Source organism: Lontra canadensis, unplaced genomic scaffold, assembly GCF_010015895.1.
Source record: "Lontra canadensis isolate GAN:19392208 unplaced genomic scaffold, GSC_riverotter_1.0 scaffold61, whole genome shotgun sequence".
NCBI lineage: Eukaryota > Metazoa > Chordata > Mammalia > Carnivora > Mustelidae > Lontra > Lontra canadensis.
Genome location: NW_022631055.1, coordinates 9,253,611 through 9,281,174, shown reverse-complemented (window position 1 = coordinate 9,281,174; position 27,564 = coordinate 9,253,611). Strand labels below are relative to the sequence as shown.

At 48.7% G+C, this 27,564-nt stretch overlaps 1 protein-coding gene across 1 annotated transcript; it reads left to right on the top strand.

Annotated features, from left to right (window-relative positions):
* CNGA3 (cyclic nucleotide gated channel subunit alpha 3) lies at positions 1-27,194 on the top strand. The gene is made up of 7 exons (XM_032877712.1): positions 1-86; positions 7,934-8,047; positions 10,315-10,494; positions 16,669-16,677; positions 21,096-21,203; positions 22,923-23,029; positions 25,783-27,194. Exons 1-7 carry the CDS (start codon positions 1-3, stop codon positions 27,192-27,194), a joined length of 2,016 nt encoding a protein of 671 aa, XP_032733603.1.
* Positions 27,195-27,564: the final 370 nt, after the last annotated feature.

The window sequence follows — 27,564 nt, the reverse complement described above, 5'->3', positions numbered from 1 at the left end:
ATGGCCAAGATTAACACCCAATTCTCCCACCCCGCGGTAAGGACCACGGACAGAGATCTCGACAATGTTGAAAATGGCCTCAGCAGGTAAGATGGGCTTTCCACTGCATGCCCACAAAATGAGTTGTTCCCATAGCTGATCTAGACTGTGGGGTAAAGAATGCCTTAGCCTGTAGCAAACAGCAGGTTGAAGGGTGCGGGCTATTCACAGTGCTCCTTCTGACTTCACTTACTCCATCTCACCTAAGCCTCACAACCCATGGAAGTAGTTTTTATTCTCGTTTTAGAGAGGTAGAAAATGAGGCTCAAAAGATTATGTAACTTCTAAAAGGTAACAAACTGAAGATTCAAATGGAGCAAATTAACTTTTATTGTAAAAACTTCTCCAAACTGGCATGCTTTCCCATATATACTTCAGACATTTATTGGACTCTGTGCACCAGTCATTGTCCTGGATGCTAGGGATGAGTACGAATCAGATGCCCTGTCCCTCACATTCAGTGGAAGGGCAGTATTCATGTTGTGCCCATGGTCTGCAGGGAGTGGGCTGTGCCTTACCAGTAAAGCCATTAGCCACATCAATGACATCCCCACACAGGCAGCCATAAGGAAATCTGGGCCTTAAGTTCTACTTCTAGACCTGTTCATGGCTTACTAGTAGACTGGGGAAAACCCACTTAATTTCTCTATGCCTCAGTTTCTTCAACTGCAAATGGAGCAGCATCTTTTCCAAGCTCCTGGCACAAGGATGAGGAAGTGGGAGTGTACCTATTTGGTGCATATGGACTTATATTTTTATGTTTCTTAAATTCTCAATGAGTTGATTGAGTTGAACCATGAGAAACTTTATTTCCAAAATTTGTGTTATTGTTGTCCCATATATATAACACTGAAAACTTCTTCCTCCCATGAAAACTTCTCCCTCCCATGAGAACTGCATATTATCCAATGACCATAAACTGCAAAGACAGTCCATCAGTGTTCACATCCCTGGTGCTGGGCCTTCATCCACCATTTCTCCTCTGTTACTAATGTATATCACTTCTTTCAGATGCACATTTGGTTTTTTCTGTGTAGATTCTTGTTCCTACTCCTTAGTAACTCTGCTCATGAGTTATGGACAATAATTTCCAAAGAGATTGATTCCCTGTCACTGTGAATTCATGTAGTCCTAGAACCCCACCTTTGGGGATTCCGGCAAAGGGAGGAATGTCTCAGAGCATCCCAACAGCTATTAATTGCCTCCAACCATTTTAACATACTGTTGGAGCCCCAGGAATTTTTGATATGACTCAGGGCCATCAGAAGTTCTCATTCTGGATAAGGAAGATGTGGTCCATATACACTATGGAGTATTATGCCTCCATCAGAAAGGATGAATACCCAACTTTTGTAGCAACATGCATGGGACTGGAAGAGATTATGCTGAGTGAAATAAGTCAAGCAGAGTCAATTATCATATGGTTTTACTTATTTGTAGAGCATAACAAATAACATGGAGGACATGGGGAGATGGAGAGGAGAAAGGAGTTGAGGGAAACTGGAAGGGGAGGTAAACCATGAGAGACTATGGACTCTGAAAAACAACCTGAGGGTTTTGAAGGGGCAGGGGGTGGGAGATTGGGGGAGCCAGGTGATGGGTATTAAGGAGGGCATGCATTGCATGGAGCACTGGGTGTGGTGCAAAAACAATGAATACTGTTACACTGTAAAGAAATTTAAAAATAAATTTAATTTAATTTAATTTAAAAAGTTCTCATTCTACTCAAATTTCTCCTTCCTAACTGGCCTACTGTCAATACCAGTGTCTCACCACTGGAGACTTACTCCTTTAGGTTAAGTCATTGCCCCTAATTTAAAAGGAAAAAAAAAGAACACTCTTAGGACAGATATCTGCTATTAAAACTTTGGTATGCATGAATAGCTTCTTTTTCACATCTGTGCTAATTAACCTCTTGGGGCTGGGTGTTCAAAGATGACTGGGGTGGAGGGGAGAACAGGTCCAAGCATGGGGCACAGCAGTAAAGTGAAGCTCCTTGGGCAGCACTGGGTTCCTGGGACCTTGGGCCCAATGGGAGAAGGACAGAAGCTGTTAGGGTCAAGAAGAATTTGAAGCAGAATGGACCTCTCCCCCATTGCTCCCTTTTGTCTTGTGGGGGGACATCATCAGATCATCTCATGGACCTTCTAGGCTCCCTGGGGCTGAGAACAATAGGGTCTTCATCTGGCTTTTTATGATTAGATACTCAAGAATAAGCATTCCCAGTTAACGGGCTGGGGCTCCTGCCCAGAATACCTGCTTGACCAGACACTGCCATGGTCCACCTCTGCCTGATTTGTCCTGGCTCTGCCTCAGCCAGTGGCCTACAAGCCCAGCTGGAGGCATGGGCTGTTCAGGAGAGCTCACTAGGACTCCTGGAAGATGACCCTTCACAAAATAAATTGCTAGCTCAATTTAAGCCACATGGACCCCAGTGATGGGCCTCTGGGGGCTCATGCTGGGTTTGTGCACACTCAGAGGCTGGGTCAGCCACACAGTCAGGGGCTCTGAATTGATGTCCTTCAAAAATGCTGTTTGCCCTCTTCATGGGTGGGGGAAAAGTCCTTCATTCTCCCTCCTATCCCCCATTCTGTGACCAGTGTGATGACTTAACAGGCTCAGGGTCAGGCTGGCTGAGTTTGAATATTGGCTCTGCAACTGACCAGCTCTGAAAAGGGGTGCAGCTTCTCCGGACTGCACTTTCCTCACCTGCATAGTGGACTAGTACTGACCTCACAGGGCTGTAGTGAGGTTAGAACAGGTCAGTGCTCTCAGCACAGTTCCTCCTGTATAGAAAGTGTTCAGTCAGTGCTGTCAGTCTTGAAAATGAGTCCTCCTCCTGTGGGCCTTCCCTGGTATTCCAAGCTGGAAGCCTTCTTCTCCTCTGATCTCAGACAGTTCCAGCTGTCCTGACATCTGGATCTGGCCATTTCCTGCCTGTGACCAAGTCATGCTTCCTCAGGCTGACCACTAGTCTGGTCTCACTGAGCCTCACTTGGGGCCTTGCCCAACCACTCCTGTGGTAAAAGCTTGTTGACAGATTAATACAGAATCACATGGAGACAGTATGGAGATTTTAAAAGGAGAGAGAAAAATAATGCTTCTTTCATGAGGCAGATGTTTGCTTTATCTCATGGAGGCAGGACTGAGTTAACAGATGGAAGTTTCTAGAATGGGTTCCTTGGCGTTACCAAGGATTGAACATGTGTGCTCAGGCTGGAGGGTGAAACAGCCTTGGGCCAGAGGCTGGGTCCAGGCCCCTCCTCTGCTTCCCAGCACAGCCTAGCATTTGTCTAAATACAGACTAGTTTTCCCTGTAAGAGTCATTTGAACAGGGACTCTGGCATGTACGTGTAAAAATTTTAAAGTTTCAAATCACTATTTTAGGGGAGGAAATGGTGTTTGAACAAACCATAGATCCTTGCTTTAAAATTCAAACTGTTTTAGGAGCACCTGCCTGGCTCAGTTGGTAGAATGCGTGATTCTTGACCTCATGGTCATGACTTTGAGCCCCATGTTGGGTGTAGAGATTACTTAAATAAATAAACTTTTTTAAAAATAATAAAAAAATTTCAAATCCTTTTAGAAAGCTTTTGGGAGATGTAATTGTGTTTTTCCTTAAATACTAATCATTCTTTGTCCTCAATGATATCAAGAAACTGTGCTGGGAACCTGTGTGTCACTGTGACCCTTTGCCCAATGCCCCCCGGAGAGAGGAGCTATTATGTCCCCATTCCCTGAAACATCCTTGTCCCCAAATCTTTCACCAAACTGGAGAGCCAGGTTTCTGTTTCTCCTTTTTTAAATTATTGGGATCATTTTCCTAGTGACAAACCATACGGAAGGATGAAAACATTTCATTTGAACAACAAAGTCAAAACACTGAAAATACCAGAAATAAAAATGTCTTGAATTTTCCTTTTCTATTTAGATCTGTTTAGTTGACTTGATTATTTAAGAGAAGTCTGGCATATTGGAAAAGATAATGCAGTAGGGAAAGACTTCAGAATCTGCAACAGAGAATTATCGTGAGGACCAAGGGTACCTCAAATCTCAGATCAATCTCCTGGTGTAGCTATTTTAGGCGAGCTTTGGGGCATAGCGGTTTGTGTCCTACCGAAGAGAAGCCTTTTTTGTGCTGCTCTCTGAGCAGAGCCCAAAGCAATTATCACCAAAGAACACCATTTTCAGGCTGCTTCCCCAGGACCGAAGACAAAAATACACTCACTTCAGTTCCCTGGTCACAAGTGGCCAATGGCAGTGCATGTGGGTCATTCCAGTTCCTCAGGGCTGGAGAGGAGGAAAAGAAAAACAAGGTATCATCTTCACCAGGTGCTCCGCCAAGTACAAAAGCTGATAACATGTTGCAGCTCTGATGAGCATCCCCATCTTCTCCCAGTGACAAGGGAAACATTTACCTCACAGACAGGAAGTTCCTCTTTGTAAGAAAACTTAGAAGATGAACATCACAAGTTGAAAATTACCTTCTCTTTCAAAACAGTCCCATCATTGTGTTTTGCTGGCTGCTCTTGTTCTCGCTAATCGCCAACTTCCCAGAGATCCTTCCTGGCATCATCATCATCATCATCATTGCTGCCTACAGTCGGCATCGGCAAATGAGAGGGTAGCTTCTGGATTGTCCTGGGACAAGGCCCCATCAAGTCCCTTGCCCCAGACTCTTCCGCCAGCTCTGGCAGGATGGGGCCTGGCCCCCAGTTTCTCCTGCTTCTGTATATCTCTGGGAGGTTCTGGATCCCCATTCAGCCATTGGTTGCCTTTTTCTCAGTACCTGTGTGTCCTCAGGGACTCAAAGTGTCACCTCAGACACCTGGCTCTTCTCTCTTCCCATCTCCTCTTCCATCTGCTTGGTAAAATCAGTTTCTCTGAGGAATAACTAAGTGGGTTGACTATTTAAATACCCCCATGCATTGAACGAGGGTGGAGACTCGGGAGCTAGAAGACATCAGAGAATTTCAAGCATCAAAAAACAAGTGGGGAGACATGTCAAGAAGAAAAGACCCCTTTGGGTCCCTTGAACTTACTTCCTAGAAGGCTTTCCCTACTCTTCATGGTGAAATGTGCCTTTTCTGGACTTGGCTGTTTGAACAATACTTAAGTCGATACAAAATCATCAATTTTTCATTTAGTTCCTTTTTGAAGACTACAAAACACCAAGGAGGGTAAGTGAGCTGCCCACAGAACACCTAGCTAATAGGCCTCCCAGCTCCCCACTCTGCCACCACCCTTCAAGCAAGTGTCCTAGATCCAGCCCCCACATGGGAGCCCTCACTGCTGCGAAGAACAGGCCTGGTTTGGAATCTGGGGTGGGTTTTGCCCTCCTCACATTCTCATCAGCTCTGATGTCATTGATTCCTTTGCTACTAATGCAAATAAATCTGTTTTCAGGATGTCCCCTCACATAATTAACAGAAAGCAGGCTGGGCAGAAAGGCTGGGCCGACTCCTTGGTGCCCAGAGCTCTCTGAGGAGCTGCTGGTGGGGACAGAACACCTTCACCCTTGGGATTGCCTCCGGATCTTCTGGGCACACATACAGGGATGGAGCTGCAGCCCAAGCTGTTGGTTGCTGCACACCTAACCCCACCATGTGGCAGCTGCTAGGGAGGGACTAGAGATATGGACTCACTCACTCGTCCCACTCTCCCTCCTCCAGGGACTGCCCCGAGTGCCTTGGAATGTGCATTTCACCTTTGTAGTATGCAGATTATTAGAAGGGCAAGGGTATCAGAGCTTCCTAACTATAGCAAGACCTCTGGCAGGGTTTCCCATGTGTCTAAGGACAAAAAAATATGAATGGTTTTTTAGGTATAGAGAGAGAGAATTCAATTAGATGGTTTTCAAAATAAAGAGCCATGCCCACATTGTATAACCTGGTTGACCAGAGCCGTGTCTCTAGTGGTATGCCACAGGGCTCAGTCCTGCTTTAATCGGTGTCATATGTGAAAATACAGAGAGTAGCTTCATAAGAGTGGATGAAAGCAGGGTTTGACGTAGGATGGAATGACATTCAAACCTTGGCTTTGCTACTTGACCATATGATCTTGGGGAAGTTATTTAACCTAACCTCTCAGAACCTCAGTTTTCTCTCTTATTGGGTGGCTATGTGGATTAAATGATAAGATCTATGTGTCTGGCATACAGTAAACAGTCAATAAGTGGCCTATGGTTTGTGTATTGCATGTGAACAAGATGAGTTGGGAGGAAAGGCTACATGGAGCCCAAGGGTCCCAAAACATTGAGTGGCTCAGATCAACGGAACTGTCCAGAACTTACTTCCAACAAATCAATTGTACATGCACAAGATAGGACCTTCTGGCTTAGCAGCAGCCCATATTATGGGACTTTGGGTTTTGGCTGATGGTAGTTGCCCGTGGGGACACCAAAAGCACACAAACTCACAAACCTGCAACGACCTCTGGCTTGGGGTCCAGTAATAGCAGAATGGGCTCTGTCTCCATGCCCAGCCAGGCAGGAATGCAGGAACCTGCTCACAGGAGCATGACCATGACTGGGAAGAGCCTTGAACCTGATGAGGCATGGCTGGGTGAGCTGGGGGGTTCCAGCCTGCAAAAACAGATGTGGCACTGGTGTAAGAGCTGTCCCTTCATGTCCAATGTCCATGAAGGTAGCCATGGAGAAGATGAAGTAGCCTGCCTCTGTGTGGTTCCAGCACACACATACACACACACAAAAAAGTAGCCTTGGTCTGAGGAAGCTGAGGGAAGGAAGAACCTGCTACCAAGATGGCCAGGCTGGGCTATGGGACAGAAGGGAGAGCCCTGCAGCTGGAGATGGCAGGGGTATTGTAGAAAGAGGAGTCAGCAGATTGGAGGCTGGGATTCAGGACTCTGCCTTCTACTTCCTTACTGAGGAGACATAGAGAGATTTTTCCTGACATTAATTATTGCTTACTTCATCAACTGTGTTGCCACCTTGTTAAGAAGGCTGATTAGGTTGGAATAGGTCACGTGATGGAATTAATTTGTTCTGCTTGGGCTCTTCAAGACTCATAGAATGAAGTGTAAATCCCTAGGGGCCAATGCCTGGATGGCTTTTAATCAAGCTGATCAAATTTTCAGCCCTAGGAGATTTTAAAAGACAGGGAAAGAAAGGAAAATATGCCCAAACACATTGGTCTTATTCTGGGCAGAAACAAACACCCGGGCTCTGCTATGGGCACGTGTCTTATTTGTGCTCACACTTTTCGCTCCAAATTGGGCAGGTGAGGTCACTTGCCCAGTCCCCCATTGCAGGGGACAGAGGTTAGGGTTTGACAAAAGGGCACAGTGGAAATGTATTTTCATGCAAAAGCACTGTACAAATGCGCATGGAGGCCCATGCCATTTCCATTCAATATTCCAGGACACCCCTCTTAACCGAATACCGAAAGCACTCCTGGGAAGGCTGCCAGCTGAGCACTAAGTACGTGCATGCCCAGGGAGTATTGTGACATACACACAGTCTGGCCTTAGCAGATAGGATTTCAGTATACAGAGTTGTGTTTGAACCAGAATTCTTGCTCTGGAATCACTGTGTAGAGACAGCTGCTGTGGCTTCCGATGGCGGGCCCTGGCCCTGGGACACACCCACCCGGCGCACGGATGAGGACCATGTGCTGCCGTCCTGTCCCCTTAAGTCCTCGGGCTGTGGCTGGACAAGCTGCCTTCTGGGGTCAGGCTTGCTGTAAAGGAAAGGCCACACCTATCCTAAAAGCTGGGATCTGCTGGATCCTGCTGGAGCATGGACTAACAGAGTGAAGACCGGGGCCAGTGGCTTTCCTCATTAAGCAGGACATCTGGCCAGCTCATCCCTGAGTGTGTCCAGGAGGGGATGAGCTTGAAATCAATTTAGCCTGCTGCATATTTGATTTCCTAGGGTCCACTTGCCGAGCGAGGAGACTTCGTCAGAACTGCAGCAGGAGATTGCCATGGAGACCAGAGGACTGGCAGAGTCTAGGCGAAGCTCCTACACCAGCCAGGGGCCCGCCAGGTAACCGATCAGGCTCAGCGCTCACCTTGGGAAGAGGGAGACTGAGGCAGGAAGAATGTAGATGAGTTTCAGGAAGAAGTGGGGGTGGGAGACAGGGGGCGGTGGTGGAGGTGGAGCTGAAGATTTGGAGAAGAAAAAGGGACAGAAGAGCAGTCAGAAGTCTACCCCTGAGGAATATCCTCTCAGGTCAAGCGTTCTGAGCTGAGAAAAATGTAAGAAAAACTGCTGTTATCTGAAATTGCTTTCATATAAAGTGATATTGAGGTACTTGCTCAAGTCTGGAAGAATTTAGAAAAAAGCCAACCAGGAGGGGTTCCGAGAAGAATTGAGAAACGAGACCAGCCAGCCGCAGGAGAGCCCTGGTGGACCTCAGTGGTGTGCAGATGGCCCTAGGAGCCACTGTCCGAGAGAGCCTCTGGCAGGCCCTCTTGGGTGCCTGTCTAGGCTTCCTGGCTCACGTCCTTGTGAAAGGATTAGAAAGAGGGTCCCAGCTCTGAGCCGATGATACCTGTACTAGGGCTTCGAGAGCTGTGCCACCTTGAAGAAGTCATCTTACCTTTCCAGATCTCATCTGGACAACTGATCTCACGCATCAAACAACGTGAGGCCCGCATCAGAGCCAAGTGCTGACTCACAACAGGTGCTCAACAAACGTGGGGATTATTTCTTTCCACCAATTTTTTTTTTAACCAATGCTGTAGTTTTATATAGTCATGTGTTCTACAGTTTTTGCTTAAGATTATTGCAAAAATTAATTCCTCTAGTTATTCTTCATATATTTAATTGTGAAGGAATGTTTCTTTTACTAGCACCTTGTGGCTGGGCATTTCCACGATTTCTGGTGTTTTCGTCTTACTAATAAAATGCTGTCTGAAGGCTCACTGACTGCAAGGACACCTTCACACCAGTTAATATTGAAAGGCCTGGGGGAGGGCCGAGGCAGGAGGCTGGTATAAGCTCAGACCAACCACCTCATGGAAGGGGAGCCCATGGGGGCTCAAGAGAGGGGAGTTGGGGGCGGGGGTGTGGCACCTGTCCTTTCCCTTTCATTTTCTCCTGGAGTGTCATGATCTTTGTGATTTATTTTTTTTTTTTCCTGCATGTCTCCTCTGTTTCCGGCTTTCTCTGTTCACACATCAGCCGGCACAGGCTGAAAATGGCTTTTGCTATACAATCCTGAGTTCGAACACCCAACCCCAATTTGGAGTGGTTTTTAGTTCAGAGACTTGAGTGACTTTCTGTGGGTGTCTTGTCCATTCCTGGACCTGTCGGCTGAAACTGGAGTTGGGAGCATGACCTTGGTTCCAGCCCCTCAGCCAAGGGCGGATGGGGAAGGGAGGAGTGTTCAGAGCAGGGAGGCTGGGCTGGGCTGGGCAGGCACCTCCACGTCTGTCTGCAGCAGCAGCTGTCAACATCTCTGGGCGTGGAATGTCTTCTGGCTTTAACTCATTCTCCTAGGCAAAGTTCTCAAGTGTGTGATTAGGGTGAAGGCATGCAACGGCTCATGACCTCGTTCTAGGTTGCTCAGAACTCATTTGATTGAGAACAGGGGTGTGCACCCAATGGTGCCAAGTCAGGGCAACCAGATACCAAGAAACAGAGGTCAGGCTCTCTTCTCATTCCCCTTTGGGAGAGACAGGGGAGGCAACAGGCAGGGCTAAGGGAGAGCTTCTCATGGAAAGCTGAAGCTAAGATGGGCTCTGGGGACATGGGCTGACTGGTCTCAGGTGCTTGTGGTCCGGCAGGACCTGGCTCTAGGAGACGGGTCAAGGCAACTTGCAAAGAAACTTATGCACAAGCCTGGGGAGGGAACAAGAGTCTGTATAACAAATAAGACAAGGGTTAGGAAAAGAATCTAAATTGTAGGTGGGCATTTGTTCCTTTAAACCTTGTTCTGAATTTTATCACCATTTGCAGATTGGATTCTTTTCTATTTCTATGCTTACCAGTCATAACAAAGAGCTCTACAAAAGAAATGATAAGCAGAAAGGCTTCTGATGCCCCATTTGAAGGATCATGCCTTTGGCAGAGCCCAAGTGTTAAAAGAACAAAGTTATAATGAAGACAATGCCCCTTTAGCTCTGTTCCAGACGGCAGATGATGGAGGAGAAGGGAATAAGTCCCCAGCAGAGTGGAGATGCACACCTGAGCCCGGGGCCCCCAGGACCCATGTCCTGCCAGTCATCCCTGCTTCCACCCCAGGCCAGGAAAAGAAGGCTTTCCGTCTCCTTCCTCTCTGCATTGGCTGCCTGTCCATGTCCTTCCAGGATGTCTCGCCTGATCATCTCACTGCGAGCATGGGCCACCAGGCACGTACACCATGAGGCCCAGAGAACGGACTCATTCCTGGAGCGTTTCCGTGGAGCTGAGCTAAAGGAGGTGTCCAGCCAAGAAAGCAATGCCCAGTCAAATACGGGCAGCCAGGAGCCACCAGACAGAGGGAGAGGGTAAGGAACCAAAGGGATGAGCCACCGGCACCACACAGGGGGGTGCAGAAAGCACCGCTTCGCTCCTGCTGCTAGATCCACTATGTGGGGGGCCTGGGGCAGGCACCAGCCTCGTGACCAGGACCTTGAAGATGGTGTCTGGGGTGGGGGAGTCCTGCGTGCTCTAACAGCCACAGCCCTGAGTCCAAGAAGGACTGCAGGAGAGGAAACCCTCTCACCAGAATCCCCAGTGTCATTTGATCCTGCACTCCAGCGCACCCTGGAGTCAGTGCTCTCAAACACATCTGGGGATGCTGCCCCCCCACACCTCTCTCCATCAAAGGACCCTCATTCTAGATTGCACGCTGACCCACCTTACTAAAAACCAAGGACTTTAATCCATAAATCTTGGGAGTACCTAAACGGTACCCACAATTCTATGCTTAGGTTTACATAGTCTTCTGGGAGGAAAGTCTTGCAGATTGGTCAGAATGTTCAAGAGGAGGCATCCATATCTCAGATCAGGATAAGAACCAGGGGGTGGGGAGTGTAGGTAGGGGTAGGGTGGGGCATGGGGAGAGTGTTTGCTTTTTGATAGGAGAAGGGTCTGCAGAGCAAAGGCTCTGCAGAGCAAAGGCTCTGAGCAACTTTGTGCATGGCCCACCGCCTGACTGGGGGCTGTGGCTGGTACAGATATTTGAGAGAAATCTGCAGGTGCTGACTTCACCCCACACCCCCACACCCCACACACACAGCTGTTGCCTCCCCTCCTCTCTTGTTCTTGGGAAGTCTCCCCAGCCTGTGGTCAGCAGGGAGACCACTGGGCCACCACAGGTTGAATCCAGGGACACTGAGCAGCAGAAGGTCTCTTTAGGATGCTCTGGGCAATTGGAGAGGAAGAAAGGAGAGGTAAGATATGGAGATGGAGGCTGACCACCTTGGAGCCTCTCAGACAGGAAGCCTCTTGCTCAGAATCTGCTTTCTGGAAAAGGGGCCTTAGGAAGGTCTTTTGGCTGAATTCTCTAGGTAATGACAAGATTTATAAAGTGCAAAGGTGAAAACAAGCACGGTTGTAGCAGAACAGATGGTCCCTATATAATTACTAGAGAAAATCCTGCATGTTTTTTTGTCAAATGAGCTGAAGAAGGGCTCAGGTGTGAGCAACTCAAACAGGCATCCCAGGGTTCCTGGGGAGGGAAGGTCATGCAGCCTCAGAGGAAGCAAGATGGATCTTTCTGGTGCTTCCATTTTTCTTCCATGTTTGTATGTTTGTGTCATAGGTTTATTATAGATTATGCACTAGATTGCAAAATATACAAGCATATTTAAGAGGAAATGTGAGAGTTCAAGGAAAATTTCTTGCTAGCAACCACTCTAGGACAGCCACCTTTAGTCTCCCTACCAGGAAGGGCATGAAAATTGCTGGCTGAGATACAAAGGCCTGGCATTCTCGGGCTCATGTTTTCACCTGGGTTTGGACCACAAACCCTCGGTTTTCTGGGCTTGGGAAGAGATGGTGGAGGGCCTGGGTGCTGGTGGGGAGGTGTGCCAGGCCATCCCAGGTTCCCAGGGCCAGGCATCCTAGACTGAGAGGGAGCTCCATGATGGTAAGGCTTATGTGCTGTTGGCTGCTGAACCAGAAAGAAAGGAGGGATGGCAGATAAGGAAGAAAAGAAGGCAGAGGAGGAGGAGGGGAGAGGTTTGCTACCGAGCTAGGCAGACTGGTTCAGTTCCTGGTTGGCAAGCAAAGACTTCCTCTGCTAACTTGATCAAATTGTCTTCTCTACAAGCTTAGCCTAATGAAGATGAACATTGGCCTCTTTGTCCCTTTCCCAATGTTACCAGATGAGCAAAGGGTTGGGCTAGGACCCTCTCAGAGCCAGGTCCCAACTGTACCTCAGATGTCTGGTCACTCATCCGAGGATTCAGAGTAGGTAGGTACATGCAATGGTGTAGAATGACGGCTGATCAATCAGGGAGGCTTCCTAGGGGGAGGAAGACTTTGGATTTTCCAGGCAAATCCCATTGGCAAAGCAGAAAGTATGCAAAGACTGGTCTTGGTTATTCTGTTGGTTTGGCCTTAAGAGACCCCCAGACAAAGAGATGTGGTGAATACAGGCCACTGCACTGCAGGGAGCTACACTTTCTTTTCCAATTTCACACGGGTTGCAAAATTCTTTGGGAGACTTTCCGATTATCAGAACCTCTCCCCAAACAGGCAGTTAGAGCCACATCCTGAACAGTGAGAGGGAGGAAGAATTGAGCGGGGGTGAGCAAAAGTACCAGAAAGGCATTTGGCTCTATGTTCAGTATCACAGAAATGAAGAGGCTCCCTGAGAGCCAGGCGGGAGTATCACCGGCCACGACTTTGGTCCCGGCCGTCCTCTGTGAATGGTCTACAGGGATGACAGACAGGCGGCTGTGAGGCCACGCTGGCTTTCTTAAACTAGCTGTGTCACAAACGTGTGTGTGAGCAATTGAGCTCTAGGAGATAATGCCTTTTCCTAGAGACCACCGGGAAGGGCTGTGCGACTCAGCCTTAAATAAACGTGCAGCTGGGTGCAAAACCAGCCTCTACTCTCTACCCAGTTCTCCTGTAGATCAGGACTGGCAGGCCTGGAAGTGTTAAGATTAATGTGGGGAGAAGGGCCCAGGGCAGGACAGACTCAAAACTGGGACAGTTCCGCCCACGGTCTATTTTTTGCTCTGCAAGTTGGAAGCAGCTGCTGTGACTGCGTTTTCAAGGTGCAGGGAGGGCGCCTTCTGAGAGCCCCGCCCGTGCAGATGAGTGGAGCAGGTTGCTGCTGCCTGTGCATTCTGAAGGCGCTCAGCCCTCCTCACCTGAGAGAGCAGGTGCCCCTCAGATTCATGTCTGGGTCCCAGGTGGCTCCTGGTATACTGCCCGGCATAGGGTTGAACTAAATGAAACTGAGGGCACCGCGAGGCCAGGTTTGGGTGGGACTCACAAAGCAACTCTCACTTATTCAGAAGACTCAGTTCAGCCAGAAGTTCATCCTTTCTTCCCACCAGGCTTTACTAGAGCCAACCAGTCATCAAAAATTTTTGTTCAGGGTGCTTCAAGCTGTGTGGAAAGAACCAGGGGACTGGGGATGCAGGTACTGGAATAACCACCCGGGGCAGATGGCCCCCAGCCGCTGGCGCTGAGCTCAGATTCCCATGCTGCATTCTTTTTACTTCCCTGCAGTGGCTGGCCCCTGGCCAGAAACAACACCAACACCTGCAACAACTCAGAGGAGTGAGTACCTCTGCTCCCCAGCAGAGCCCCTCGCCTTCCCTGGTCCCACCGGCCGCCTTCCTCCCAGTAGGTGCCCCAGCTCCGCCACCCTGCTAAAACGCATCCACTTCCCACCCTCCCAGAACACCACTAGACTAGAACCCTATTCCTTTCATCCTGTGGACAAATGGGGAAGGGACCTGGTCCGTATGACTTCTTGGAGCAAGTCATGTTCTGTCCTTCCCTCACTTTTCCCATCTATAATGCGGAGGGGTTATATTGCATAAATGTTTTAAGCCTTGACATCCTCTCTCGCTACGGATTTGAGGGTACAGTCTCTGAGTTCCTTTACAGAGCTGTGGATATCCTCCTTCATGATGAGAATGTGTTTTCCATTCTCCAACTTCAAGTTCCAGGATGCCCCAGTGAAATGCTCTTGTCCTAAGGCTGATCTGAGCCAATTTGGAGGGTGTGATCAGGACAGTGGGAAGAGGAAATGTAGATAGTTCCAGAGGATAGCCTCTTGAAATGCTGACCTGCTGTAATTACTTTTTCTCACCAGATGCTGATTTGGCAAATCAGTTTGAGGTGTGATTCTGGCAAGTGCCCCTCAGGAGTCCAGGGAGGGTGTGTGCGTGAGTGTGATCATGCCCTCGTGTTAGCACGTGTGTGTGTGTGTGTGTGTGTGTGTGCACCATTCTCCAGCCTTCTTTATGGAGTACCATGGGGATAGGCACTGGAGGAAGTCTCATTTGGAGCTTAGGGGGGGAAACCATCAATATCAGCAAGAAATCTGGATTTCCTGACTTGCATTTGAAAGAGAAATGTGTCAAGGCTTTTTTCTTATTTCCCTTTGTTCCTTGGATAGAAGTTTTTCCCATTTCCCTCCATGAAACCTAAATGCATTTTGTTCTCATAAATGTAGATATCCAATCCAGAGAATCAAATACAAGATAAATGAAATTATTTAATCTGTGAAACAGCAGCTATTTGATGTGTGCTTGATCTAAAGCCAAACTTACTATTAAACACCGTTGAATCCCCAGTGTTGGGTCCTGCAGTCAGAGAAAGGCCCGGGGTGCTGGTAACCACGGACAGAGGTCCTGCAGTTCTCTAGCCTTCTCTGTTCTGGGACTGGGATGTAGGCGAGGATGGAGGAAGATGGTGTTGGCTGAATCAGGCTCTTATAAATCTTTGGTGTTAGGTGCGAATCCTGGATCCACACAGCAGGCCGAGGACTGAGGGACAAAATTGAGGACTGTCCCAAAATGGGACCATCTGGGCACAGAATTACAGAAATAATTCCTATGGACATCCTTCCCCATTCTTCCACCACGTTTCTAGCATTTTCACTTAGCCCCATGGGTCCTGAATCATTTTTCTCTCTCCTGGAGCAAAGGGCTCCTAGCCCAAACTGACGTTGTTTTGTGGCTCTGTATAGGGGAGTGCTGGGTGGGTTCAGGGATGTGGTTGGATGGCGCTGGGTCTTTCATAGGCCCACAGCAGGTTGATAAGCAGGGGAAAGGCCAAGTCATATAACCTCCAGCCTTCTCATTCTTGCCTGGTGGTAAACTCCGGCAGAGCTGAGCTGCCTGATAAGCTTGTGGGCAGCGCCCTCTGCTGGTTTCTTGGCATTAAGACGTCAGTGGCAGTCCTTATTCTTCTAACAAGTTTAGTAATTTTTTAATTTTTATTCAATTTATTCATGTATTCACTTTCAAAAACTTGGAAAACACAGAAAAGCACCCATGAGCATACACCCTCCAAAAATATACTTCATTTTAGTAGTGGAATCCCATTATCGGAGATGATCCCTCTTAACATGTTGGGAAATATCCCTCCAAGTTTTCTATATTTACTTAATAGATAGATAGATAGATAGATAGATAGGAATAAAGAATATGTTATATAAAATATGTAGTGTATATGCTGGTATATGCTATAATTATTATATAGAATATATAATTTTTATTAGAATTATACATAATTACATATATAGATACATATTGTGATCAATATATATCATCTCTCTAATATAATATTATCAATGTATATATATGCCAGTTAAGCTCACTTGTATCCCAATTCAGCCACAAAGAGCTTTGTGACCTTGGGGAAGTTACCTGACCTCTCTGTGCATCAGTTTCCTGACTTGAAAATTAGGGTTTGTATTAATGTCTGTCTTACGGGGTTGTGTGAAGACTAAATATATGAATCCATGTGCAGTGCTTAGGACAGTGCCTAGTACATAGTAAGTGCCCAATAAATACTGAGTAGCAAGGTAGGCAGAACAATTTCACCACCACCTCCCTAAAGATGGCTACATCCTAATCTCTGGAGAGATTACTTTATATGGCAAAGTGGACTTTGCAAGTGTGATTAAATTTGAAGACCTTGGAGATTATCCTGGATTATCAAGTGGGCCCAGTGTAATCACAGGAGTCCTAAAAAGCAGAAAGGGGGAAAGAGTGGGTCCACAAGATGAGATGGAAGGAGAAGGAAGAGGATTTTCAATGTGGGAAGGTAACTGCTGGCTTTGAAGAAGGAGAAAGGGGGACACAAGGCAAGGCATACAGCAGCCTCACAAAGCTGGCCAGCCCTCCACTTTCAGCAGCAAGAACACGGGGACTTTGGTCCTACAGCGTTAAGGAACTGCCAACAACCCTGGTGAGCAGGAAACAGATTCTGCCCCAGGGCCTCCAAAAAGAAGCGCAACTTGCCCGCCCCTTGAATTTTGTACAGTCAGACTTATACCAGACTTCTGATCTACAGAATTATAAGATAACACATGTGGGTTGTTTTAAGCCTCTGTGTTTGTGGTAATTTGTTATGGCAGCAATAGAAAACTAGTAAGGCACCTTTTGATTACCAGGATGGGGCTACCGCTGAAACAAATACCGAGCAATGTGGGAGTGGCTTCAGAGCAGGCTCCAGAAGAATCCTGAGGAGCATAACTAAAGAAAAAAAAAGTCTAGATTGCTTCGAATAGGTTGGTGGTAGAAATATGGATATTAAAGACTACCAGTGAGGGCTTGGAAGAAAATGAGGAGCATTACAGAGAAAACCTAAATTGCCCAAGCACCTTGTTGCTTGGATGGTTATAAATGGACTATTAGTAGGGACTCAGGACTTTAAGGACGCTGCTGGTGAGGACTTGCAAAAAAATGAGCAGGCTTTTGGAAACAGGAGAAAAGGGGACTCTTGCTTTACGGTGGCAGGAAGCGTAGTGCAATTATGTCCCACACCTGCAGGAAGGGTGGAATGCAGAAATTGTAGGCAATGAGCTTGAATGTTTAGCTGAGGGTATTTCCAACCAAAGGTGTTGAAGGTCCAGCCTGGTGACTTCTTGCTGCTTATGGTAAAACCCAAAAGGAAAGAGATACATTGAGGGAAGAATTGTAAACAAGAAGGAAACGGGACTTCATGATTTTGGAAATTCACAGCCTATTCAAATGCAAAAGATACTAAATTTTAAAAACTGTCAGGAAATCGTGCTTTGAGAAAAAGTTGAAGGTGTGGCTGAGCAACCTTTTGCTATTACCTCAGAAAGATCAAAAGTACTGAGTAGTGAACAAAGGATTCCCTGAAGAGATTAAGGGTGTGACTCACAGCTCCCCTCTGCCTGCACGCCCACAGAAGCCAAAAATAGAGAAGGGATTTCTCAAAGATCTGTGGATGAGCCACTTGTCTAGCCCAGTGAATCCCTCTCATAAACATGACCTGAAATGTTCTGGAAGATTTCCTACCAGCAGAAAACACTGCCAGCTTAGACGAGAAGGGGCAGAAATGGAGGCAGAATGTGGGACCCCTAAATTCTAGATGCAGGAAACAGGTTGATTAGAATATTCAGCTATAAATAGACAGGTGCTCCCTTTAAGGAGGAAGAAAGGATTGCTGGGAGGGGAGAGCCTTGAGCCCAGAGGGTAGAGGCTTGAAAACCACAGAGGATTATTCTCAGGCCTTGAGACAGAATGGCAGTTGCCCCACTGAATTTTATCACTTGTGACCAGTAACTCTCTTGTCCTTTGGTCTTCTCCCTTTTTGAAATGGAGTATCCAGAACTGATATCCTATACCTGCCCTCCCATGGTATCTTTGGAGCAGATGGTTTGTTTTAGTCTCACAGGTTCACAAGGAGAGGGGCTCACACCCAGAGTCGTGAGATTCCGGTTTAGATGATAAGATTTGGCACTTTTCAGCTGAGGAGACTTTTGGACTCCGAGTTGATACTATCATGGGGTGAAACTTGTGTGTGGGGGGGTGTCTTGGAATGAGGGTGAATGCATTTAGCCCATGGGGTGGATATAAATCTTTGGGGGCTGAGGGACAGACTGTGGTAGGGGGCATAATGGCTCCCCCAAAAGTCCAGGCCTTAATCTTCACCTCCTGTGACTACGTTACCTCACACAGCAACAGGGACTTTGCAGATGTGATTAAATTTCAGGAGCCTGAGCTTATGCGGGATTATCAAGGTGGGCCCGGTCTAATCAAAAGCATCCTTTAAAGTGGAGATTTCCAGCTGCAGAGAACCAGAGAGACCGGCATCTCGAGAAGGGCTCCACCTGCTGTTGCTGGCTTTGAACACAGAAGAAGGACGCCAGTAACCAAGGTCGCAACAGCCTCTAAACGCTGAGGATGCCCTTGGCTTACAGCCAGCAGGAAAAAGAGGATCAAATTACAGCAAGGAATTAAATTCCACCAACAACGCAAATAAGCGGGAAACAGAGTCTCTCCTGGAATCCTCAGAAAGGATCACAGCCCTGCCAACCCCTCAATTTCAGGACAGGGAGACCCAGACCAGACTTCCGACCTACAGATCTGAAGTGTGGGTTGTTTTAAGCCAATAACCAGTGACAGTTTGTTCTGGCAGCAATAGAAAACTCACACAGCTATTATTCTGTGCTGTTTTCACAGTCTGCTTTTAACTTGGCAAAATATTAGAAAGGTTTTTCCGTGTCACCAAATACTCTTCCACATCATTTTGAGGGGCCTCGTAGAGTTCCACTGTGGACGAATGTCCTCCTGTTGTAGGGTTAGATTGCTTATGCTGCTCACGGTTAGAAACAGTGGCGGGTCATCTTCCCGTGCGCATGTTTGCACACATCTTTGATTATTCCCTTAGGTCATGCTCTGTAAAGTATATTGGGCTTTTTCAGTGAGTGCTTATTTCTCAACCCTGGGCCTTCCTCCAGGATGTGGAATAGGGGGATCCGAAGGGTCTGTGGGTGATTCCGGTGGGTTCCCCAGAGGCGGGCAGGGTCTTTTACCTTCCGCTTGGTTTCTTCAATGGCTCCCTGGGCAGTAATGCCTGCCTTCCAGACCTGGTGTGACTATGAACGGACAACCTTTTTAACAGCGCTAAGGCATAAAGGTATGCCATAAAGGAGAGGAAGCAGAGTAAAGCCATGTGCTCGGGAGACACCTGCCCTCACAGGACCTCCCTGCAGATGTGGACAGGTGCCTCACCATCTGCCACCATCTGGACAGGTGTCTGAACATGGTGGCCTTTGCCTCAGGCGACTCTAAGATTTTCCATTGCCTGTGTGTATTTTGCTTCCCTTTTCCTCCCTGGCTTCCTCATCAAGGACCAGGCTTTCATTTGATACACAGGTGGGTTTTGAGAACAGCCAACAAGCCATACCCCTCCCTTCAGGACGAAGAACCTTACATGTGACTTCGAAACTCCGGGGGACTTTTCTGCCCACCGTGTGTGGATGTGGGTTCCTTTCCTGTTACCTCAAAATGTCTCTGGTCTCAAGCTCTTTGTGACTTCCTAGGGACTCATGAAAGTGGGTCAGAAACTGTAGACCATTAGCCCAGAACTCTATGCATACTTTAACGTGTACAGTGTATGCTTTAATGGGTTGGTTTACCTCCAATCTCAGGAATAGTAATAGCGATAAAATCAGTAACCTCGTTTCATCCCTGTGAGCTGGAAGTATCCATATCCTATTCCACACCCTCTCCTCCTTGTGACTGTTGCCCACCCTCTCCACTGTGGTAGTAGTGTCCTTGGCCTATGAACATTGCTCAATGTCCCCCTGTATCATCCAGTGACAAGGCGAAAAAGGAGGAGAAGGAGAAAAAGGAAGAGAAAGAGAAAAACTCCACAAAACAAGAGGAGTAAGTACTGAGAAGAGCTGCCTCCAACGAAGGGGTGCAGAAGTCAGGCCTGGGCCCCCTCCCACCTCCAAACCGGGTCCTGGGAGTCTGAGAACCATGTCGCCAGGCCCTGGTGTCGGTCCTGGAAAGGGGCTGCAGAGTTGGTCCCAGGTGGGGCTTGGGCTTCCTGAGATGGCGTGAGGGGCCCACTCTGCAGGGAGAGTCCTGCCCCAGCTCTGAGCACCCAGAGGGGGATTACAGGTGGAGAGGACTGTCTGCAGCCTTGGGTGAGCAATCAGGGGCTGTCCCTGTGAGCCTGCCCCTGTGCACTCCCACCCTACATTCCGTTCGTCTGTCTGTACAGTCGGGGTAAGCTGAGGCCTACTCCTGGGCACTAGGAAATGCTATATTCTCAAACTTGACTCCAAACCCAGCAGTGATGTGCATCAGGAACATTCCAAAGCCCTGTCAGTGAGCTGTTGATCTTGGACGTGGTGAGGCAAGGCAAAGAAAGAAAGACATCCCGAGGTCTCCCCTGGGGCATGGGAGCAGCCCTGCAATCCCGGGCCAGCTTGTAGGGCATACGGGATGGGGGACAAGGCTCATGGACCCAAAGGAAAAGGAGAATTTCCAGTGCCACTTATAAACTCTAATCCTTAGAAAATCCTGAAAATAAAAACAGAAAGCACCCTAAACTATTGCTCCCTTCAGTGTTGGTCCATATAACCTAGAGGATTCCCAGATGAGTTGATTTTGACGGAGAGGCAGGATCCAAGCCCTTGACATGAGTCTTTAGATCACCTGCACAAATGCAGTTAGCTCCCAAATGCAATCCCGAGAGGAGCTATTTCGGAACCTCTGGACAGTGTCTAAATGCACATCTCTAGCCCTGGCCCTGGAAGGGTTCTGGGTGGGCCCTGGGAATCAGCATTTCCACAGAGCTCCCCCAAATGGTTCCAGCATTACCATGCTGTAATTGCTTCCCAACATCCTGAAGGACATGGGTGATACCGTGGGCACATGGGAGTGTCATCACCATCATTTTATTGTCAGCTGTGGCTTCCTGAGGAGCTGAGCTAGGTGGGAAGGACCTCCAGAGTCTGCCCTCTCCCAGCCTGTCCCCCCCATGCGGGGACACCCCATGTGACCCCCTGATACTGACAAGACGTGTCCCTTGAGTTTAGCCTGCAGTTGCTCTATGGTCTGTAAGCTAAACAAGATTTCTAAGACTGTCCAGTGCTGCGATCTTTCAACACACTACATTGTTTGTGTGTCGGTGTTTCCAGAAAAAAGAAGGACAGCATTGTGGTGGATCCCTCCAGCAACATGTACTACAACTGGTTGACAATCATTGCCCTGCCTGTCTTCTACAACTGGTGTCTGCTGGTGTGCAGGTAGGGGAGAGTGGGCAGGGTCTCCACACTAGGAGGGGAGAAGGGTGGAGGGGCCAGGAAAGGTGAGGGCAGTCAGGCCTCAAGACAGAGCTCTGGGTCCCAGTCAGGGGGCTGGGTTTCCAGGCCCCATGCAGCCACCATTCAGCTGTGTGTCCCCACTTCTAAAAGAGGACTGTCTTCAAGAGTTCTCTGAACCACTGGTGAGGACCTGTGCTGGCTATGGACAGCAAGGGTCCTGTCACCTTGGAATAGTCTTAATCCAGCTGGAGGAGGAAGATGCAGGGTCGAATAGCTACTCTTCTGAGGGGAAGTAGGTGGTGATTGGGCATTCCTGAGCAGCCGACAGGATGGGGGCTACAGGGGGCTATGCTCTTCTGAGGCCAAACAGGACCTTTGAGCATCCCTGAGCAAGCTGCAGGCCGGAGATGCAGGGCAGGCCGCTGCTCTCCGTGGACAGGCAGGGCCTTTGGGGCATTTCTGAGAGAGTTTGTAGGAGAGAGATGTAGGGATCCCTTGTCTCTCCTCTGATGGGGTTGGTGGGAGTGTGTGCGGCCCGAGGAAGGCACAGGGCAAGAATGCAGGGACAAGAGCCACGCTTCCTAAGTGCTGGGCTTTGGAGCCTTCCTGTGCAAGCCCATGAGACAGGCGTGCGTGGGTGAGCAGCTGCCCTTCCACAGTGGCTGAGGCTTTGGGTGCTCTGGAGGTTGGGGGGAGGCTACTCTTCTGAGGGGGCAGGGGTTTGGCAAGGTTCTTGAGCAAGCAGTTGGAGGACAAAGGGGCAAGCCACTGTTCTTCCAGAAGTACACAGGAGACTTTGGGGCTTTTTCTAAGCAAACTTCAGGGCAGGACAAGGGGTAAGTGGCTACTCTCTGAGAGTAAGTGACAGGGTTCAGGTCAAAGATGCAGGACAAGGATGTAGGTTGAGCTGCTTCTCTTTGGGGGGTGGATGGGGAGGTGCGGGCAAGGCAGGGGGACTCTGGGGGCAATCCTGAGCTAGTCGGCAAGACAGACGGCAGCTGCTTCTGTGGGGCTGGGGAGAAGACAAGCTACTGTCTGAGTGTAAGTGGGGGCTTTCGGGATTCTCTGAGCAAGGTGGGGGGATCTCCTGCTCTTCTGAGGGGAAGTGTGGGTGTGAGAAGGGGGAGAACTTGGGGCAGCTCCTATGTGGGTGAGCTGTCCTGTGCGAGCAGGGGGTCCTGGAGAAGCTGCAATTCTGAGGCAGCAGGGGGCTTGGGTTGCTGATCGAGCTGCAGGGTGGGGACACAGGCACCAGCTGCTGCTTTTTTGAGGTGAAGAGCGTATTTGAGGGGTACTCTTTGTGTGAGAAATAGTAAGCATATGGACCTAGAAAGCAGAAAATATTTACCGGCTTGTTCAGCTGTGAATTTCTGAGAAATTCCTCTAGTTTGTTGGCATCTGACCCCAGAGGGGCCAGGTGCTCCGTCTCTGCCCCCATCAGCGACTCCATCAGTGAGGCCTGGAAGAACTGCCCGCTTCTGGGATCCCAGAGCTCACTGTCGAGAGGCCGCAGGGCTCTCTCTTTGGGACAGCAAGCTGCTCAGAGCTGCGTCTCCTCATCAGAGCCTGGGATGGTAACGCTGGGGAACAAACCCTGCCAGCAGGGCTGATACCAGGCTGAACACTGCCGTGCTCAGCCCAGAGCTGGTGCCTGCTTGGGACTGGCCCGGGACATGCGCACTCCTTCCCTCACTTGCCTAGGGCCTGTTTCGACGAGCTGCAGTCCGAGCACGTGATGTTGTGGCTGGTCCTGGACTACTCGTCCGATGTCCTCTATGGCATGGATATGCTGGTGCGAGCCCGGACAGGTGAGTGGGGCAAGGCCCAGGGACTTCCCTGGGAACTAGGCCACAGACACACCTCATGTCTCAGGAGGGGGACCGTGGGGACTGGTGACAGGTTCAGGAGATCCAGAATGGTAAGCATTACCTCCCCATGTCCATGAGAGCCCTGGCGGGTCTAGGGAAGCCCCAACAGTGAGGACGTGGTACTGCCTTATGGTTCCCTGTACAGTGGCCTTTTAGCAGAGGTCAGGATACGGGGGTTCTGGTCCCTGCTGTCCCAACGACCTGTGGGACCTTGAGCAAATCAAGTTGTCTCTCTGGGCCTCATTTGTATCACCTGTGAAATAAGAAGGCCAAACTGTCATCTGTCAAAGGACCCCTCTGGCAGCGACAGTTCAGTATGGCAGGAAAAAGGAGAAAGAGCTCCCTCAATCTTTGGAGCTCCTTTCTCTGGACAGCTGGAGGATCCAGGACAGGTTACAATGTGGTTTTAGATGTATGGAGGCATGAAATCAGAAGCAGGGCCCACGTGCATGATGACTTCCCTCAGATCACCTCTGGTTTTGAGTGGCGGCTAAATTAACCCCCCATGTCTGAGGGTCCTAGCTATGTATCCTTGGGGCACCTTTTTCTAATCTGCACAAAGACTTCCCATCAGCCGGCAAGGGCCTGGCTTGTCACTTCTAAGCTTTTTGAGCTGAAAACCATGCCATAGCTGTCGCTGTAAAGAACAGCACCACATCACAGCAGCAAGCCTCCATGTGACTTCCTGGTGTAGAAAGCATTTCAAGCACCTCTTGGTTTCTCACGAGATCTTCTGCATGAGACAGGAAGCACAGGCATGATTATCTCCATCTTCAGAAACTGAGGCCCAGAGACGCTGAGTGACTGGCCCAAAGTCTACAGTCACTACCTGGCAGGGCCAGACCAGCAACCCCTGCTTCCACTCAGTGCCCAGCATCATAAGTTAGAAGACCTCTGGAGCGCCTGGGCAGCTCAGTCGGTTAAGCATCCGACTCTTGATTTCAGCTCAGGTCATGGTGTGGTCTCAGGGTTCTGCATTGGGCTCCTTGCTCTGCCTGCTGCTCCCCCTGCTTGTGCGTGCTCTCCCTCTCTTAAACAAATAAATAAGTCTTTAAGAAAAAAAAGAAGAAGAAGACCTCAAGTATGCAGCTTAAAGGTTGCATGAGTAACTTAGTCCCAGTGTTCTGCCACTTCGTGGTGACATAAGCCTACTGAGACATGAGAGCTCCACGGGGGGCCCAACTCATGGAACCAGCTATCCCTCTTTCAACCAAGCTTCAGTGGGAGAAGTTACCCCACTTAGACAGGGATTCCACCCCTTTCTGTGCTTGGGTGCTATCGCTGGCAATCTAAGATTCAGCAGGAAGCCTTGTGGGGAAGACAGTTAGGCACAGAAACCAAGTGGCCATGGGTCATACTCAAAAGAGAAAAAAGTCTTCAGAATTGAGAGAGGATGTTATTAAGGAAATAGGGAGAAGCCCCATGGCATAGGAGTGCCGTGGAATGATCTAGGCACTCAATAAACACAAAGGTAACCAAAGAATGAACTAGGGAATTGGGGCCTGGGAGGCAGGGTGTCCCTACCACATGATCACAAACTTGATGTTTGCTTTTCACAAAAGGGGCAGTCCGGCCTCCGTTTAGCCCTCAAAGTGTGGCCCTGGATCAGCAGCAGCATCATCCAGACCTTGTTAGAAGTAGACCCCAGACCTATGGAACCAACGGTGGGGACAGCCTGGACTCTGGGTTTCACAGAACCCTCAGTATGAGTCTGATGCTTACCAAAATCTAAAGGACATTCTTTATATCTCTACTTTTGTGCATGTTTGAAAGAAAAGAAAAAGAAGAATGAAAGTCTCAGCCTACTTGACTGAGTTCAGCAGTAATAACACCTCCTGAGTCTTCCACGCCCAGCTCAGCGCCAGACCAGACCAGTCTGAATGCTGCAAAAGTTTTCAGAGCCCTTGGGATGGCAGTAAGGTGCAACCCCAAAGGAGAGTTACTGCTTCCGTAGGCAATGTTTTTAAAAGGGAGGTCATGCCCCATCGGTGGCTGGTGAAATCAGTTTGAAGGGCCATGTGCTTCTACAATTTTTATCATTAATATTTTCAAACAAATATGAAGTTGGAGACAGTAGTATTATATAAATCCCCATGTACCTTCATCCAGCTTCAGCAGTTACCAACATTTTACTAATGTTTCATCTCTCCCTGCCCAAGCCCTTTTCTTGGTTGGAGTAGTTTAAAGCCAATCTCAGACGGCGATCACTTTAATATGTATCTCTAACTTTAAAGGATGCATTTTAAAAAATATAATGTCCAGGGTCTCCTGGCTGGCTCACTCAGAAGAACGTGAGGCTCTTGATCTTGGAGTCGTGGGTTTAAGCCCCACATTGGGTGTAGAGATTATGTAAACAAATGTAAATATATATATTTAACACATCCATTTATCTTTAAAAAATTTAATAATCATTCCTTGGTATCTTCAAACAGCAGTCCCCATTCACATTTACCCAATTAATCTACATTTTTAATTGAATAAGACAGGTTGGAACATCCTAGATGAGAAAATATCAGAGTGCATTTTCATAGTAAGAGGTAAATGTGGCTTTTGAAATTGTTTCTGTCATGTATGTATAACTACGTCTTCTTTAGTTACAGTGTAAAATATTTTTCTGTGGGCCACGGTCACACACACACACACACAAAAGGCAGCCACTTTAATGCCCAAGTGACCTCCATCTTTTTCTTCAGGCTTCCTTGAACAAGGCTTGATGGTCAAGGATGCCCCGAGACTGTGGAAGCATTACACAAAGACTGTGCACTTCAAACTGGACATATTATCCCTGGTCCCCACAGACCTGGCTTATTTTAAGTTGGGCATAAACTACCCAGAACTGAGGTTCAACCGCCTCCTGAAGTTTGCCCGGCTCTTTGAGTTCTTCGACCGCACAGAGACGAGGACCAACTACCCCAATTTGTTCAGGATCGGGAACTTGGTCTTGTACATCCTCGTCATCATCCATTGGAACGCCTGCATCTACTTTGCCATTTCCAAGTTCATTGGTTTTGGGACAGATTCCTGGGTCTATCCAAACGTCTCAAACCCAGAGTATGGACGCCTCTCCAGGAAGTACATTTATAGTCTCTATTGGTCCACCTTGACCCTGACCACCATCGGGGAGACCCCACCTCCTGTGAAAGACGAGGAGTATCTGTTTGTGGTCATAGACTTCCTAGTGGGTGTCCTGATTTTTGCCACCATTGTTGGCAACGTGGGCTCCATGATCTCGAACATGAATGCTTCACGGGCTGAGTTCCAGGCCAAGATTGACTCTATCAAGCAGTACATGCAATTCCGCAAGGTGACCAAGGACTTGGAGACTCGGGTGATCCGGTGGTTTGACTACCTGTGGGCCAACAAGAAGACGGTGGATGAGAAGGAGGTACTCAAGAGTCTCCCAGACAAACTGAAGGCCGAGATCGCCATCAACGTGCACCTGGACACTCTGAAGAAGGTTCGCATCTTCCAAGACTGTGAGGCAGGGCTGCTGGTAGAACTGGTGCTCAAGCTGCGGCCTGCAGTGTTCAGCCCAGGGGATTACATCTGCAAGAAGGGGGACATCGGGAGGGAGATGTACATCATCAAGGAGGGCAAGCTGGCTGTGGTGGCTGATGACGGGATCACCCAGTTCGTGGTCCTCAGTGATGGGAGTTACTTTGGGGAGATCAGCATCTTGAACATCAAGGGGAGCAAGTCAGGGAACCGCAGGACAGCCAATATCAGGAGCATCGGCTACTCGGACCTATTCTGCCTTTCCAAGGATGATCTGATGGAGGCTCTCACCGAATACCCAGAGGCCAAGAAGGCCCTGGAGGAGAAGGGACGGCAGATCCTGATGAAGGACAACCTGATTGATGAGGACGTGGCCAGGGCCGGGGCGGACCCCAAGGATATTGAGGAGAAGGTGGAGCACCTGGAGTCCTCCCTAGACACCCTGCAGACCAGGTTTGCACGCCTCCTGGCCGAGTACAATGCCACTCAGATGAAAGTGAAGCAACGTCTCAGTCACCTGGAAAGCCAGGTGAAGATCGGCACGAGTGACCCTCTGGCTGACGGGGCCACTCCTGGGGAGGCTAAGAAAACAGAGACCAAACAACAGTGAAAGGCAGAGGTCCATGTCCTGCTTCCCAGAGTCCGCCATTGGCGTGATGCCCTGTGGCTACGGCTGAATGGCCCAGGACTCGGCAAGGCTGCATTTCCGTTCTCCCTCCCCTTTGCAAGCCATGTGGGACTGCAGGAGAGCCTCGGTTTCCTCATTTAGGAAGGAGGGGAGCTCATCATGTTGGCCCCAATTATGCAGCGGGTTATTGTGATATCCCCATTGAACACTGCATGGGGCAGGGCTTCCTACAGTAGGAGATGTTCCCCAACCCACGCATACGGAAGTGTGGGCGCAGAACACTTATTTTTTTAATCCATGGGGAATTTTTAGACTTTTGAACTTTATTTTCCTGTAAATGGAAGATTATTTA